Source organism: Anopheles moucheti, chromosome 2 (assembly GCF_943734755.1).
Source record: "Anopheles moucheti chromosome 2, idAnoMoucSN_F20_07, whole genome shotgun sequence".
NCBI classification, from domain to species: Eukaryota; Metazoa; Arthropoda; class Insecta; order Diptera; family Culicidae; genus Anopheles; species Anopheles moucheti.
The window spans coordinates 13,218,570-13,236,717 of NC_069140.1; the positions used below are offsets into that span (position 1 = coordinate 13,218,570).

Sequence of the window (18,148 nt, forward strand, 5' to 3'; positions counted from 1 at the left end):
TGGATTCATTTTTCACAAGCAAACCACAGTGCCCTGCAGTTGCGTACGGTTTCGCTGTGGTAAGTTTTGGAGGCTTTCGGTCGCGCATCGTATCTTCGGTCGCAACTAAAGCTTCTTGCGGTGCGGTAGAACATGCCGCGATGCTCTCCGATGCTGTGAGTGCTTTTGTAATGCAAATCTGCCGCCGAACACAGCTTCCATTCACGCATAATTCCGCTTCGCTGAAACCGTCCCGATGGTAATGCTATTAGGGGAAAATCTTCCTCTAGCTAAATTTACTTCACTGCAAAGTGCTCTTAGAGCGTTGTATTTGAATTTCGTTTCTAGGGGGGAAGGGGACAAATAACTGGGAGAACCTTGCGTTAGACTTGTTCTTGTTAAATATTATTTACTGCACTATTAAACGGTTTATAATGCCGTTTATGTTTTCGTGCCGTGCAACATTCGGCAACGGCAACGAAAACCATAGAATGTATTATGCAAAAAAGGGAAAATGTTAATTTGACATTTATTTGTCGTTTTGATACGCTTTTCGTGCATCCTTTTTGCTTCTGTGTGGTCAATTCTTCCCGAGTGCTGGTTTTGTTTTTGCTGCTGAATCAAATTCCAAAGGAGTTTTCCTTGTTTTTTTTTTTCGTCTCCCAAAAGAAATTGCTTCACATCACATTTATCTCTTCAATCGATTCTTTCCTGTTTCCTTTCCTTTTCTTTCTCCACAATCCTTCCTTCCCACCTCACCCCCCTCCCCCAAAACGGGGTAATCAATTCTTGCTGATAAATGGAAAATCCATTTACGCCAGCAGGCAAACAAGTTGCGACCCTCAGCTATACTAACCGAACGTTATCTTTCGCTCGCCTTTTTCTCGCCTCTTAGTGCTTAAAGATGAACCGGATGATTTAACGCATCTGGCACCGACGGCGGGTGACGCTTGCATTCCGTTGGAAGAATCTGGCACCTTCTTCAATGAGATGTTCGAGGATTTCATCATACCGGACAGCTACACGCTGCTGCAGGACGAGCTGTGTTCGCTCGACTCGCAGGACACACGGCTGGAAGCGTCATCGATAGTGGTACAGTCCGGCACCATCGGCATCCCGGTATCGGTCAGCGACAGTCTCACCAATAGCCTCACCACCGTGGCCTCGTCACCGCTGGGCTGTACCACGTCCGGCACCGGTGACGGTGTGCCGTCGCTCGTGATGCCCAGTTCCGGTGCCGGCGCAAATGGCAGTCAAACCCACCAGCGCCACCATTCGCCAAACTCCAACGCGTCGTCCTCGTCGTCACCGTCGTCCGTGTCGTCGTCACCCGTGCCATCATCACCGAGCCGATCCCACATTTCGTCCAATCCCAACTCACCCGCCTCGGGTACGTCCGGGCTCGGTTCGTCCGCTTCCAGCACGGTTTCGTCCGGTGACGGCCGTCGGCATTCGACCATCGGCGGCACCAATCAACATAACGCCACCAGCAACGACCCCTTCATCAATTATCGGGACGAGGTGAACGAAGTTAGTCCGTCGCCGCATTTACTGTCGCCTGGCATATCGAAGGTAAGTGTTGGAGGGAAAACACAGACATCGCACTTTACCATCCACACACCCGCAATCAGTTGACAACTGGAGCCCCAAAACACTGCAAACGATACGTTGCTCCCGTTCCTAATCAAGAGTGATTTGAGGGGGGGATAGCCCTAATCTAGCCTTCGCGCTGTGGGTCAAATTCTTAAGTTCACGCCTTAGGCCTGCGCTCCGAACCGAGGCGCTAGGGTTAGGTACGACGGTCCGCTATCACACACCCCATGGGATGGTGCTTTTCCACTCGTGTGACGGTTGTAATATGAGCATTACGATCAGATCACACCATCACGCGTGGCCGAAGCGTGTTTTCTGCTGTATGGCAATGAGTCGCTCTACGGTGTTTTATTTATTTTTCTCTATTCTCGTACGATGCTTTCCCGTTTCCGCTATCGCGAAACGCCCCAGTCACCTACTGGCCACGGCGGATCGCTTTGAAGGAGAGAGAGACACGGGGGGAGGAAAGGCAAAGGAGCATCATCAGTGTTTGCTAACACAAATAGACATAATCACAATATATACACGCACACACTCATGCACTGTAGGGTGCCGTAGGTGCAATGGCGAGATAAGGCCCTTTTTTTTTTAGCCACTCACACGATGTCAATTAGCTTATCTGCCGACAGTTTGTTGATTTCCTTCGATGCGCTTTGCTGTACCGTGTGGGGGGGGGGGCCCGTTAAGGGTTACTACAGCGTGCCATACTTGATCGATGCCATGCGCCCATTACGGAACTTCCGATTGGAGCATTGATAAATGCATTCGCTGCGGAAGCATTTGCGTGTGGGGGTAGAATTTTGCGGCAACCAGACTCTCCCGGCCCTTTCTCCACGCAACACCCCGAGCCGTCGTTCGTTCGCGATCTTCCGTGTTGGCAACTAATTGTTGCACGAATTGAAATTCGATTAGCTACAGCTGATTATTTTATTTCACTGTCAAGACCACACTCTGAGCCCCTACGGTCTCGTGTGGTCACTGTACGATAGCGGATAGACCCCGGGACTCCGGCCTTATCGCGATCGGGGCTATATTTTTTAGGACCACGATGCCGCCCGTTTCACGCGTTACGAAGATGATGCGCCTGCTGTCGCCTTATCATCGGTATACGCTGCCCGACACACTTCATCGTATGATTGTTCCGAGCGCTACCGCGTTGGCGATTTAGTCGAACACGCCCGTAGTAGGTGCCAGGGTACAGCTATACAACACTGGTGTTCCGTACACACGCGTACATTATCTGGAACCTTGTCGGGGGGTAGTCCAATCGGAAGTAAAATGATGCTACTAAAACATCAGCAACAACAATATTTTCCTCCATTTTCTCTACATGCTCAACTAACCAAAACAAACAGTTTTGGTTCTGACGCGACATTTAGAGTCTCCGATATTCGGTGCCTCATTATTGTTTTGACCATTTTTCCCGGCACCAACAATGGCAGTGCAGTGTGGCACTCCGCACGTTGATGAGTAAAGTTGGGTGTAAAGTTGATTGCCTTAACCTACAACCGGACTGTGGGAGAAACGACTCGAGCCGTCCTTAACAACAGCTTATAAAACAAACAATTTGATCATTATTTACTTTTAGGAAGTGGAGTAGCCTAGAGCACGGTACCAAACGGATAGCCAATCGACCTCGTTTGTTTTTTTTAGTCTGTGTGCTGCTGCGGTGTGGAAATGTTAAATTCACTCACACAGTATTTGACATCGCAGATCGTGGACACAGGCTGTGATAAATACGAGCCATGCACCAGTCCACCACCCGCGGCATTACTGCCGGTACATTCAATTAGTTATAATTAATATGTCTCGTGGCCGTAGTCATCGCTGTTCGTGATAGTACGTTTCAGGGTAAAAACAATTAGCGCCACCGTTGCCACTGTGCCAGACCTAGCGTACTTAGCTGTAGGATTATTCTGTTTTTTTTTTCGTCATTTTAAGTTCATTCCGATTGACTCGGTTATAGTTACACCCAGTTTTTGGAGCGCACTTAGGAAGCAGTTGACTCTCCCCCGTTTGCGTGACATGTGGCGTAAATTGTCTGGAACTTGTGGGGTCTAATTGTTTTATCACAACTTCACCTATCGTGCGAGCATAATGGGTGGTACACATTTAACATAGAATTGTGAAACACATTGTCCCATTAAAAAAGTGAGGCAATATATCGGTTCCAAGATTACTGAGCTACTTGCCATATTTGTGAAGCATTTGTAAATTCTAACGACATGGTAAATGAAATGCCGGAGGATGTATATCAAAACGGCCCCAAGACTTTTTTAAAATGTTTAATACTATCAATCCTTATTTGGGCTCTCTTTTATTTGGGTGGAAAATAAGGCTCCAAAATCTTCGCCCCATTGCCGGTGATGTGAAACTCATTTAAATTGCTAATAAGAGGCATAATAAGCCATGAAAACAAAGGCCACTACCCTGGAAAGGAAACCATCCACAGTGTAACCTTTTTCTTCGCTGCTGCATTTACAATGTGGCCCCGGTCCTATGTCATTCGTTCAAATTACCTGCGAATATAACAAAGAACATCTCCACACGTTATCGACACCCGTTATGTGTGTGGCACGGTACACCTTGTGGGATTTTACCGAACCGGCAGCAAAAAGAAAACGGAACTTCCACCACCACCTGGCAATGTCGAAAGCACCACACGTGATGAATATTTGCAATTTGTCAGATTGTCGTTCGCTTGTTCACAGCCCGGATCTCTCGTTCAACCTTTGCTCTACTGATCTGGTGCTCACTCCCCAGCACGGGAAAGTTCTTGCACGGGAATGGTTCGATGGAAATCAGTATCAAATGAAAGGGACCAACTTTCAGGGTTGCAGCAAACAAACGAAACAAAAAAAAAAGCAGAAAGGAAAAGAAATGCTCCACGCTGTGCTGCCGAGTGCCAAAATCCTCTTAAAAAAGGGTTACTCACAAGACACTGGGGATAGTGGATGAGAGCGAAAGTTGCGCGCCGTATCGTTAAAATTCAGAACACATCGAAGACGTGGGAGCGTCGAATGGGCCATACCATTCTTTTTCGCACAAGATACAAACTACCACCACGTAAGGTTGACGGAAAATGAAAGCACAAATGGCACGTGAGCTGCTTCGTCTATGACTTTTATTTTTCCTGAGTCTTCCACCTGCCCGACTCTTCCACCCCGTGCGCGCATTCTAAATCCGTAATTCCGTTGTAGCCGCTCTTGCCACTGCACACAAGCGAAGTTTTTCGAAGTGCGTAGAATTTTGGGATGGTTTTTTCGTTGTTGTGAGTTTCTTTTTTTCTGTAAACCGATTGTTTAGTGGTGTAGTCGTGGGTACCAAACGGAAGTAAACTGATTTATTAACTTAGTTGTGTGTGTGTTTTTGTTTTGTTTCCCCTACTTGCAGAGTCCCGAGAGCAGCAGCCTACCGTCTCTGTGTAGCCCGAACGGTTCCCTGCCAGAAGATGAACTTGCATTTATGAGCCTTAACATGGACGAGCTCGATCTGTCAATGCGGGCCCCTTACATCTCCATGAGCGAGGTGGACGATCTGCCGCTGCTCACCTCGGACGATCTCCTATGGGGTGTACCGGCAGCCACGATCGAAGGCAACCATTCTGGCACGTCCATCAGTGCGTTCGGGCTTTCGGGGAAATTCTTCATCAAAGACGAATTCAACGCACTTGGAACATCACCGAACGGTTCGTCGGACAGCAGCTCCCTGGTAGAGCAACAGGAAACATCGTCCGGCGCATTGCATACGACTTCACAGCACACCCTGGACAAAAAGCACAGTCTCCTCATCAGCGGAGTAGTCGACACGGTACCGGCTTCAAATTCCTCCCACGCCTCAAACACAAGCAACAGCTCCATCGAACTACCCGCACACAACAGCAATAATGACAGTAAATCAACGCTGACTACTGCACCCCCACCGTCAATCGACTCTAGCCTGGCGGCCCTCCTATGCGGTGGAAATGTCATCAGCATACAATCGGAAACGTCCAACGTGTCGCCACAATCGCAGTCCGTCGGCAATCAGATGCTGATAGCGCATACAAATGCCGGAAACCAGCAGGAACAGCATCGCCACAACAACAACCAGCCACAACAACACCTCCACGAGCAGCAGCAGCTGCAGCTAAACAGCGCACAACAGCGACAAGAAACGGCACCAAATGGGAAGCGCATCAAGCTTTCGGAACAAAACCTCCTTCAACACTCCATGGTTGTGCTGCCAGCAAACGTAAAACTATGTAAGTCGCGTCCGTTAAAAAGGCCGCAAAGGTAGTAAACAATATTTCGCTACGCAAAAAAACAAAAACACACCAAGAATCGAAAGTCATAACATGTTACATTCCGTACTGTTGAAACTGTGCCAAATGCGTTCATTGCTATTCGCGATATATTTGGGGTTTGGTTGGTTTTGTGTACTTGACATTGAAAACATTAACAGAACCGGATAAAACCCTGCACGGGATGTGTGTTGTCGCACGATTGCTAGAAAACGTGCAACGTTGCTCGCCTTCTAATTAGCAATCGCGCTGCATCTTGATGATCGGTTCCAGAACAGTCCACACCACCGTGGTGTTAATTGGTGCGCAACGCTGCTACGTTTTGTCAATAGAACTAATTAAAGCACGTGCAAGAACGAGTACAATAATAGTGTGATCGTTGATGTTCCTATGAACCCCGTGATGATAGTTTAACTGCTAAACATGAACAATGATCGACAGACACTGTATTGTTTTACTTCGTTACCTCTGGGACTGTGGAAAGGTTTATAACAAAAAAACAATGTTTTCTCTCGTGTGCAATTTCCATCTGCTGCCCTCCTATGGGATTAACGGTTGATGTTTGTTGTTCTATAGGTTAATGAAGAAATTGAATCTTTTCATTAGTATAACTAACCACACAAGCGTCCTCCCAGTACGACGATACGTCATTCGATGCCACCAAGAGCGGCGTTTGCCGAACGTCGTGTGCTCAATCCATTAAAAAAGCATATGTGCGTTTGAGGATCCATTTCTTCGACAAAAAAAAGAAATAAGATAACTGGAATACCGAACGGTTGCGAACGCTGTGTGGCTTAACGTTTAAAGGGGTTTATTTTTCGTTGTTATTTTCCCCCTTCGCGGTGGTAGTGTTCTTTGTAGCGCACCCACATCAATCTATCCCGTTCGTTTAAAGATGCTTCTCAATACGCCGAACTCACCGGTTCGTCTGCGCTGGGTGTAATACGCTACACGAGCGATTAAACGTAAACGTGGGTGGCTAAAAATAGTGGCCAAATAATGATGGAGCACATCACGAGGAGAGAGAGATCCGCCGTGATGTGGCCACCCCGCGTTCGATTCGTTTCGTCTAAAGTAACTCAAGCCGAGACATCCTCGTGCCCCGGCCCCGGGTTGGGCTGCAAAACACCGACAAAAATGCTTAATGTAATTGCTCGCAACATCATCACGGTGGTGGTGTATATTCCGGTGGAAATGTATTCCAAAACAGATTTTTGCTCAATTGACCAGCAAGTGGATGAAGTGTGGATGTGGTTTTCTTTTTTCAATATCGATCCTTGCAAACAATAGAAATTATTTAAAAAAAGCACTCCTATGTAATGTGATGTACTTTTCATCATATGATGCAATACTTATTGTTCATGACCGGATAAGTAGTGCGATCATCACTTATAACCCACCAAGCAGGAAATGCATTTATGAAGCGCAAAAAAATGTATGGTCCTCTACATCCTATCTAGCGTGCAGTTACCGAGGTATTACCTAAATGCACAAGTTGCAGCGGATCGTTCAGTTCCGCTTTCCCACACAAAACGTCTGTGTTCCTGTGATATACTAGTCGAAGAACGTTGCGAAGAGCTGCTTGTGAAAATGAAAGTGAAACCACCGAACACAAAAAAAGAAGGTGTACACTATAGCACCCTAGTGGCGTGACACTCAAGCCTCAGTTCCAACACGGGAACACGGGAGACAGGCTAGCGGCCGATCGCAATCGGGAAGACGCGAACAGCCATCAAAGCCGCGCTGAAAGCGGTACGAAAATAAACGAGAAATTCTTTTTATATCACCCAAAACGCTCACCCCCTGCTGCTCCTGCTGCAACACTGAGGAAACAAACCATCAGCGAACCAGGATCGGGCGGTTGGGCAGATAAGGCTTTGGGGCGGATTGCGAGACAGGTCGCGGCCGCTTCTTCTGCAGGGAAATCGATCGCAAAGCGTGCTGTTGATACGTGTGGGGTTTGCCCCCGGTGGGAAATTTCAACGAAGCGAACCGTGTTTCGGAACAACACGGTGCCGAGCGTATGCAGCGCCAAGTAAAAGCTGATTGGAATCCCACCGCTCTTACGCGCGTTGCACTCCTAGCGTCAGCGAGCGTAGGTTTTATCGTGGAGCGCAGCGTTGAATGTCAGAATATTTGGGAATGGCAATAAAAAGTTCATCAACACCGTTATTTTTAAAAGGTGTGTCCCCCACGAATGCATCGTTTTGGGCCGGTCACATGCAACGGCAGGCTGCGCTTATGGGATAAACAGCGAAATTTATACCATGCAGCGATTAAAAGGAAGACGATTTTTTTTTTGTTGTTGAATAACAATTACGCATTAAACTGGCACTTACGGTACGGTAATGGTACATAGAGAAGTAATACCCTACAATATAATGCTCACTAGCACAGGCAGATTTTAAATATGGTATAAAGAAAGTTTGATATTAACATAACTTCACTTCTTTTTAGGTGAAGCATGGAAGTTCGACGATTTGTTACAGCTGAACGGAACCGTTGCTACCAATGCGAAAGGAACCACGCAACAAGGCATCGTACCGCAGACAAACATTATCGCATCGTTCGTCACTACCGCGACGAAAAAGTCCACCGGTACGGGCAGTGTGAATGGAAACAATAAGCGCACCCTAACCGGTGTTAGCGAAACTACCGGTGACGGAAACGGAAACAACTGCAAGCGTCTCAAATCGTCCAATGCGTCAGGAACGCCATCGTCAGCGCCGCAGCTACTGCAGCAACTAATGGCCCCCTCACCGGTACCACAAAAGCTAAAGTCCAAGTCGCGATCATCGCAGGATGGTGCCTCGGGTGGACGCTGGCCAAACGGTCACGCGGGCAACAACGGTGGACTGCTGCAGGAACAGTCTGGCAATTCGGTGCTGATGAATCTGCTCGTCAGTGGTTGCGATGTAAGTGCCGGGTACAGTTGCTTTCCCCGTCCCAGCAAAGCGGCCAAAGCATAGTAAACAAAAGCAAGGAACTTCCAACTGAAAGATTAGAAAGGGATACAGAGTGAGAGAAAGAGAGAGAGAAAGAGAGGGAGAGAGAGAGAGCAAAAGCAGGAAGGATTGAAAGACACAAAAGTAGTAATACGTTCGTGGGAGTTCCTACCAGGGATGCTCTTGTTGAGGACAGCTGCAATGTAGTGGCAAACACAGTGCTTTTGCTCTGGACGTTCCTTCAAACAAAAACTATCTCGCGGAACTCGTCGATTTTGTAGGCAGTAGGCGGATCTGTAGGCGGACAGAAAAGCGATGGGGGTAAAACCACAGAATTTAGAAGACGGTAAAAACGTAGACATGCTTACGTGTGGAGTAGCGAAGTGAAAAAAAAAACACCCAATTACTGTGATAGTTGATATAATTTATAGTTTAAAAACATAACTGAACTGAGTCTAGCGATCCTGGGGAGGGAATAGGGCAGAACAATGACAGGCTTACCGTGAAAGACTCGTCATTATTTTCCCCGCTAAGGGAAACGAGACGGAGAACAAAGAGGAAACCTCACGAAAGAGACAGCAGCTAACCGTTGCTTCAGTGTTATGCAGTAATGGCGTTACGGGCATCGGGAACCGGAGTGCGTTACGGGCATCGGACAAAGCGTTACCATTGCTTCGCTTCGTTTTCTTCGTGTAAACTGTTGTTTTGCTTTGGTTTTTCGCTTACCGTGTACAATTTCCAAATATAATACTGTCCCCCCATGCAGAAGAACATGCTTGGTTGCATGGTTGCAAACCAGGGCAGCAAAAAAAGATAAAGCATAAAACAGCGAGTTGTTTTTTGTTTTGTTAGTTGTTAAATAAACATTTGTTTTAACTTTGTATTGTTTTGCTGGTTGTTTTGTTCCGTACGTTTACGTTGCCTTAGATCTGTAAGATGCCTAGATTAGTTCTGTTATTGTTTTATTTATGATCCGTTCGATTGTTTAAGATTGTACACTGTTCAACTTTATTACGCAACATCAACAAAAAAAATGCAACGCGACCGATAAGGAGGCAACGAATAGAGCGGATGGCATGATTTGTCAAAGTAGTTTATTATTTGTTTGCTAAACATTGATAACAATGAAAACATACGCACGGCGGTCAACTCTCGTGCGAGAGTGGCATTGAAAAGCCCTTTGCGCCATCTTCCGTCCGCGTGCGACCGATGCGTTGCAACGTTTGGGCACGTGTTCGCGGAAGATCGGGGCCAGGGTTGCTCAAAAGCCGTTTGTTACAATTATTCGTGAGCTCCGAAGGTACAAAACATAATACAAAAGAAGAAGAAAAAACAAAACAAAACCCAGAACTGCAGCGGCGGTGCCGAGAACGAGCAAACTCCATGCAAGTGCGTTTAAAGCTCGTCGTTTTGCTTCGTTTGTTGTACAAAAGAAAATGGTGGAAGCTTTAATTCGAAAGGTGGTTTTTTTGATGGTGTGCGTATACAGTATATTTAATAATATATATAAGCAAACCGCAAACTCGCTAACTTTTATCTTGTTTGTGTAAGAAAGATAATTCAAAAATTAATATTCTTCAAGCAAGAAATAAAAATATTTTTCCCTAGCTTCGAAGCTCTGAACTCTATTGTTGAAGTATATGAAGTACACTAACGCCTAGCACAGATTTTGCCAGGTTAAATGATATATGCAAATGGAAGACTTTTCCAAACGAATTCTGTTCTGTAATTGCCTCTTTACCAACTACTTTGGGTCGTGTAAATTAGTACCAATGTTTTTTGCTTTCGTGTAATCAATGAAGCTCTTCTACTGCGCCAACTCCATTGGTTAGTGAGGACAAGACTCTATGAGATAATACAACGTAAACGCTACGTAGTCATTCATGCCCCATGCTGGCGTCGTTCTAGATCGCTGCACGTACACAAGGCATTAAAGAACGCTAGCCTATCCTGTCACATGACTTACCGTATTTGAGAAGCTTACGAATTCGTTACTGAGAACTTGTGGGGAAAAAAACATAAAGGTAGAGTTAATGGTATACATAAGCATCGTCAGAACTCAAAAACCCATACCCAGATAAAATGTAACTATACGCAGATAATGCAAAAAGCGGTTAAAAACTATAAAGAGATTAAGATCACGAAAAAGAGAGGATTAAATTTAATGATAATTCTCGTTACTCAACGCATTAAAATGCTAGATGTATGTTCGACTATAGCTGTACAATAATTATAATAAAAAGAAAAATTCCAACACTGCAAAACCTGTAGTGGTGGTTTTGGGATTGGACATGCAAGTAATTATTCACAACAGAATCAACCTAGAGCGGCAGGTCATATACAAATATCTCAAAATGAACAAAAAAAAACACAAGAATGTGTGAAACCTATTACCTCGACAAAAAAACACACACACACAAACACAACAATGAACAAAAGAAAGGAACAAACTGATATACCTCAGATGCATCCAAACAAAAAACGAAAACAAATCATACAATCGAAATCGAAATCGTACAACGCAAGTAGCCAGAACGCTCAAACTGCATCTCATAAACGCACGGAATAGTTAGTGCTCGGTAGATTGAAAACAAAAGAAAACAGATCAGTTGAATCATTATTTGTCACATTAGCGAGAGTAGGCCAACACGACAAAATGCATCAGATTTATTGTTTCTTTCCTTCCACCAGGCGCCTCCATCGAGGTGTTACATGCAAAAAACACCAGGCGACTCCATCGTTCCCTTTTGACACTTGTTTCACACGATTGTTTACCATTTGTAACAAATAGCACACAGCTTATCACGTGCAAAGAGCTTACAGAGCTGCCGTTGAGTACGCTGCCATGCATGAGTAACGTTGAGAACTAGAAATAAGACACGTGCACGTGTAGCAATCTTTCCATGCAATCAAAAACCGGTTCAAACAATCGACCGGAATGATTTACTGTGAGTAATTGTCGAATGAGCTCGATCGTAAGCGTTCGGTTTTTCTAGGAAAATCGAACGAATCATTCGAACGATATTTTTATTTATTTACATTAGGTTTCAGCTAATGTAACACTTGTTCAACTTAAGCATGTCTCAGCATTGCTCATGCGTTTGTTAGTTCATTCACATAACTCACGTAAACCCCCTCCCCCCATTCTCAATATCACAATATCTACCCTCATTGACATGGGGGGTGTGTCCACCATTTAAACCCGTGTGTCTGTGTGGCCATGCAGAAGCAACCGTAACATGTGAATGGCTTCGAATGAACCTGAGCGGGAATGGTATTTTTAGCGCAGCAGAACGTACGCTTCTTCCCTTGTGTTATATAATTAGCAGAACCTTCTGACCGTGCTGGTTGCCTCCGCAATGGTGCATCGGTGCAATAGCTGCCATGCGAGCTGAATGCAGCGCGCATTGCGACCTTTTGGCGTTGTTTGTGTGCACCGGTGCTCCGGTGTATGCCACCTCGATACGCTCCGTATCGTCACTAAACTGCGCCGCTAAGTTTGTTTGCCAACTTGCCCCATTACAACTCGGTTTCGGAATTGGCGTAGTTGTGTGCATATGAGTTGTTTTCTCGCTTTGCATTTTGTCCATGTTGTCGATGAGCAGATATCCATTCCACTGATCTTAGACCGCACTGCCAGTTGAACAAATCATAACAAATCAGCTCGAACAAGCAAAACCACAGAACGAAATTTAAAAACACAACTACAGACAACAACGTTAAAATAAGCTTTAATATTAATTATGAAAGGAAATGTCTTATTACTATACTATAGATGTACGGAACGTAACACTGTAATTGAAGTTAATCAAAGGAAAAAAACAACTAACTATTAATGAAAAACATATACATCACACTCAACCTAATACATACACAAACTCACGTACTGATTGAAACCGGCCTCTCCGAAACAATAAGACACGGTAGTGAATTGATACGCAATTCAACGCAATTCGTTTGGAGTAAAGCAAACCACAACCGTAAACAATGTGCTGCATTACAATTGGAGCTTGTTTCGTATAGCATACAAGAAGATAGATAGAAGACCGGCACAGTACGCAGAGGGACGCATTCGTCCCGAGGAAAATACACTTTAAGGTCTCCTCATAAGCGCCGGCCACCAGGCCACCAGTTTAAGATTGTTTTTAATCATTGGTAGCTGTAAACGGTCACGATAAATACAAATTAGCCACTCTTCAAACAGTCACAAGATGGCCATACTTGTCGTAGAGGAAGAGAGCAGTTACTATACACCATCATTATCAGTGATATATTTAAGCGAACAACGTAAACTGTAAGCTTTCCACATAAACTCGTCATCGTAGTGTGTGCATCTTGCGTTTCGTAGACCGTATCATACATATTAATCGGCAAGTCAGAGCCTTTACACGTAAATCTCACCTCAGCAAAGCGCAATTGAAATGTAAGAGTTCAAAAAACATTGTTCAAAGATTACTACTGCGCCACACACGTTGTGGGACATTGCGGATGGATGGAAGAAAACAAAACAAAAATCATAAATATTTAGGATCATAGCGCATAGGAACTCTTCAAATTGTTTCATCGGACTGATATTTTGGATGCATTTTGGTTTTCCAAATCCCCAATTCCCTACTGACCTCCAGGTTGCACGGAGAGGGAAACTGCCCAGGTGCAGCGGAACAGAACAGTCTGGTTTGGAATGTAAATTGGAATTGGTGGAACAGGATGTGTTGTAAGGAAGGAATAGGCAATGCTGTTGTTGGTGTTTATAATCGTTGGTATAGGTAATGTTTGCAGAAACGGTGTGTTCATATTGTTAAATGGCAAATGTGTGGCAAATAAATAGCTTAATGGAAAGGAACACTGGTATACACAAGAAAGAGAGGGGGCGGGTAAGAGCACACCAATGCTAGTATTGTTGTTTAAATGTTGTTTACATGAAAGCTCGGCTACGACCCGGAACGGCGCAAGCATAACACCACCACGGAAAGGAAATCAAAAACACCCACAAGTACATGCACCATGGTTACTGCATGCCAACTGTTAGTCAAATTATAGTCATTAAAGTAAGCGGGTTTAAGGGATGCGTTTTTTTTTTGCTTTTACTCCAACTGTTGATCGTTGACAAAGTTTACGTTACGACCAGTTCAGACGAACCTTTATGGGCATTATGGAGCTCCGTTTTAGTTGTCAAAAATAGATCAAATAAAAAAAATAGCATAATACGATCGCAGCATTTGACAGCACGATTGTGGCAGATGATAGCAAAAAACCCAGTAGGCAGTGCAGGCTAGAAGTACAAAGTCGCCATCCCAAACACGACGAAAAACTTCACGTCTTATTGATTATCTAGTTTCATGTGCTGCTGCGATCGTATTATGGCTGATGCTCTTACAATACAATTCGATTCCGTTGAGTTGTATCTGTTCGAACACCCTGTATCTCTAAATATACCTCACTCTTAAGTACAAATCTTGTTGCGATAGATGTGCGTTCAATGAAAAAAACAAATGAAAAACGTAATTCAATTAATTTATTTACGTTGTTTGGATAACCGTGGATAGCAAAGCATAATTATTTTCCGCATAGTATTTAGACAAAGTCTCACAACTGCTAAACGGAAACGGAAGTATATTTTCAATGTTACACCTTACTCAAAATCAAATACCTCAAATACCTAACAGTCTACAATGGAAAGACTTTTTAATTCCTTTTTTCGCATCCCGATGGAATGGATTTATAACGGAAAAAGCACAAATTTATCAATCTAATACCCGAACGATGTATGGTAAATATCTCATGAAAAGGGTAATGGAAAATGGAAGAAAAAAAAAGATACGTATAGAAATAGAGGCAAAAAAGAATGAAAACACATAACACTAACACAAAACATTGAGGGACTGTTCGAAACAATTTAAGCAAAACACAGAACTGATTAGGATCAAGTCAAGGGCAAAAATTTTTCTTTTGCATGTATATGTTGATGATCGCGGAAGGTTGTTTTACTGTTGTATATACGTACGGTGCGAATATTGTTAAAGTCTGTGAGTGGTACGATCGTTTTTTTGAAGTTGGTGGAAAAATCGAATGAAACACACACCCACACACATAGGTGGCAGTGTGTGTACGTGCGTGCAATTGTATTAGTTAGTGCGTTAGGTAAAGGGCAAACGATTGCGCGTTGGTCATATTTGGCTAGTGGGGGTTTATTGCGATCGTTTTGTGATCGAAGTTTAGGGGGCAAAGAAAAAGAGATGAGATTTGACGGCGCGACATTGCGACACAATTGAACTCCACTTCGGCACACAGAGAAGCAAAATTGAGACAATGAAACAGATACAATCGCTAAGCGAAACAATAAAAAACGAAGCAACCTCTGTAGAACCACCGAACAAAACCGAAAGTGAAGGGCGAGACGAGAATTGCAATGGAAAGGTTGCAAAACGAGAACGGTTCGTTTAGGTGAATCGATCAAATCTTTCCGTCCCTGGTTAGGTTTTTTTTTTGGAGAATAGAATTGATTTGTTGTCTTTGTATCTCAATATCTCACACATGCGTTCATCTGTTAACCATGCGTGCACTTTGGATTTATTGTTTTCAAAGCATTACTTTATTATCACTATTCAAAGGCTTCATATTCAAAGATACACCATTAGGGTATAAGCCATCTTAACTCTACAAGCGAATAGTAAAACGTAATAATTCATCAGTTTACTTCGCGCGTAGGTACACTACTCCTTCTAACACTCCAGCATGCATGTACGGTAGAAACTTCCCGCGTAAGAGGTAGTATTGTAAGATGCATCATGAATGGTGCAGCATTTAGTGCATCCACCATTCAAATACTCTAAAGGCAATCTTGGCCTAACCGTTCCCACAGCCGTGCTACCATCGTTTGAGCGACCGTGTTAATATCAAGAGTGCACGCTATTTAAATGTCACTACCAATTATATCCTTAAAGCAGATTGTAGCGTTGTAGAGCACTGAACGAACATTACATAAATTATCCAAATGGAACGAAAACTAACAAACACTCCCGCGGATGTGATTGAGTGACAGGCGAGCCACCCGGAACGGGTGCTCACACGATATAAATTACTAATATGCGCCACTGATGCAAACATTATCGGTGCGTTGCAAATTATCTCCCAAAAGACTTATAACAACTAATCATGTGCTAGTGCGTAAGATTTGCAAAAAAGTTACAAAGAAGGTTTGGTGAATATTTTACCCGATAACACGCGGCAACACTTGAAACATGGCAATGTAAACGTAAGCAAACAAAATCTCTACTTCTCGAAAAAAAAATTACGCAATAAACGGAACTAACTTTAAGAGCATAACAGCGAAACGGCAGCCAACAGGGTGCAAACGGTAAATCGTTAAATTTGCAAACAACCAGACAAAACCATGCAACAAACATGCAACAAACAACAAGAAAAGAATCTAAAAAACTCAGAAACAGAAAAAGAAGCGAACGCAAAAGAACAAACAGAAAAGCAGTAAACAAACAAATAAAAACACAAAACTAAACCGTCTAGAAAGGAAATGAAGGGTGGGATGAAACACAGAACACAAGAAAAGCAATCGATCAAAAGAGAAGCTAACAAAAAGTCAACCATCAATGAATAAACAAGTAGAATTGTACGAATTAATAATAACGCTATTTGGAGCATTACATAAATCCACTTACGCTACTCAATCGAACTATCTCCTGTTAGAGGTTTTGTGCAAACAATGGTTAGCGAGAAACAGTAGACAGAGCAGACAGCGACAGTACATGAGGGTGTCGATAAAGGAAATAGGTGCAGGGAGGAATTGAGGAAGTGACAAACCACGGGACAGGATATCATAATATCGTTAGGGAAGCTTTACGTCAGCGGAAAACGCGTGAATAGGGAATGCGCACAGGGAAAATGCCGCCTGGGTCTATGGGGGAGCGTTGGGGACTGACAGCATGAAAGAAAAACCCACACAAATAAACGAAAACCCCGAATGAAAATTGAACAACTGTGTCCAAATGATGTTTTCTTTCTCTTCCGTTCAGTGATGTGGTGTTGAGCGTCAATTTTTTGTGTTTATTTAATTTCCATATGCATATAGACATGTTTCCTTACTGTTGTCCGCACAGCAGCACATTAGACGAATGAGGTCTGCCTGTGTACGCGAGCCGCCACACAGCACGTGTCCTTTCGTGCGAGCCGTTAGTGGTGCAAAAATGTAGGTCATGTAACCAGACACGCTAAATCGAGCCTCCGTCGTTGCGACTCGTCCGAATGAGGTCAACGACAACAGCACAATCCATCATCCAGTGCATTAATTCATCCTCAGCTCGGTGGAGCTTGTACCGCACCACGTGGCGCTTAGAATAGGCTGGAAAATTGGGAGGCAAAGCAATTCCCTTTTCTATCCTATACAAACACACACTTAATAGAAGTATTATTTTGGGCAGTGGCAGTGTTTGCCGTTTGCATATATGCCTTTTTGGAGATCAGAATTTTCCCTACTTGCGGATCAAAAATTAGGGGTTGTCCAAAATAAATTGATGACGTCAGTTTTCGACGTCATACCAACACATGCAACCTTTGACTCCGTTTGTGTTTAAGCGGATTATGGAACGAAACAGAGTAGCACAGTAGGCTATGAGAACAGGCTGCAACAAAGAGAGTCTGTTTTCCAACTTGCTCTCTCACTCTCCTTCACTATTGCTGTAAGCTTTCGCTGGAAACGGGCGACTTCCATGCTCTTTTTATTACGCTTTTTTTCCACTTTTCCTGCAAAGTGAAATTCGCGGAAAGCGAGAATATGTTGGAGAGTGAAAGTAATACCATTATGTTATCTCTGTTCGTCCCACTAACCTGCGTGTGAGCTTGAGTTATGTAAGCACTAGAATGAATGGGGGAAAGCTTCTGTGGGGTGGGGGTGTGGGAAAACGAATTCCCGTAATGTCTCGAAAGGATGTTGAACTTTGCCACGTGCTCTGGTAAAGTTTTTTTGTTTTTTGGTTTATCATTTTCTTTTTCTCTGCTACCGTTATCGTTCCCATTGTCGTTAACATGAGAGCGAAGGGTTTTGCTTGCTGCATTCTTTGTTTTCTAGCTGGTTGGGGGAATTTCTTACGGCTGTTAAAGTGCCTTGCTGCCGGACACAGTTGCCTTGGTGTTGAAGTGTCTGCTTTTTTTTGTATTCTCAACCCGGCAGTGATTTGGATGTTTGCTTTTTCTTTGTTTTGATAATGGATTTGTGTATGTGAGTGTGAGTACTGTTTACTATACAAATCGCTCGATCCATCTTACCGTCTGGCGCTGCAACATAAAATCAAATCATAAATCTGAAATATGTTTTTTAGCAGCCATATCGCCACAT

The 18,148-nt window shown here is 43.9% G+C and overlaps 1 protein-coding gene across 1 annotated transcript in view; it reads left to right on the plus strand.

Moving 5' to 3' along the window:
• The window catches only part of LOC128299351 (protein similar), a 109,023-nt gene that overhangs the window by 87,622 nt on the left and 3,253 nt on the right, over window positions 1–18,148 (plus strand). The window contains exons 8-10 of the mRNA XM_053035288.1: window positions 875–1,551; window positions 4,966–5,815; window positions 8,312–8,769. Of these exons, the coding sequence (XP_052891248.1) occupies window positions 875–1,551; window positions 4,966–5,815; window positions 8,312–8,769 (1,985 nt within the window). The remainder of the gene's footprint in view (window positions 1–874; window positions 1,552–4,965; window positions 5,816–8,311; window positions 8,770–18,148) is intronic.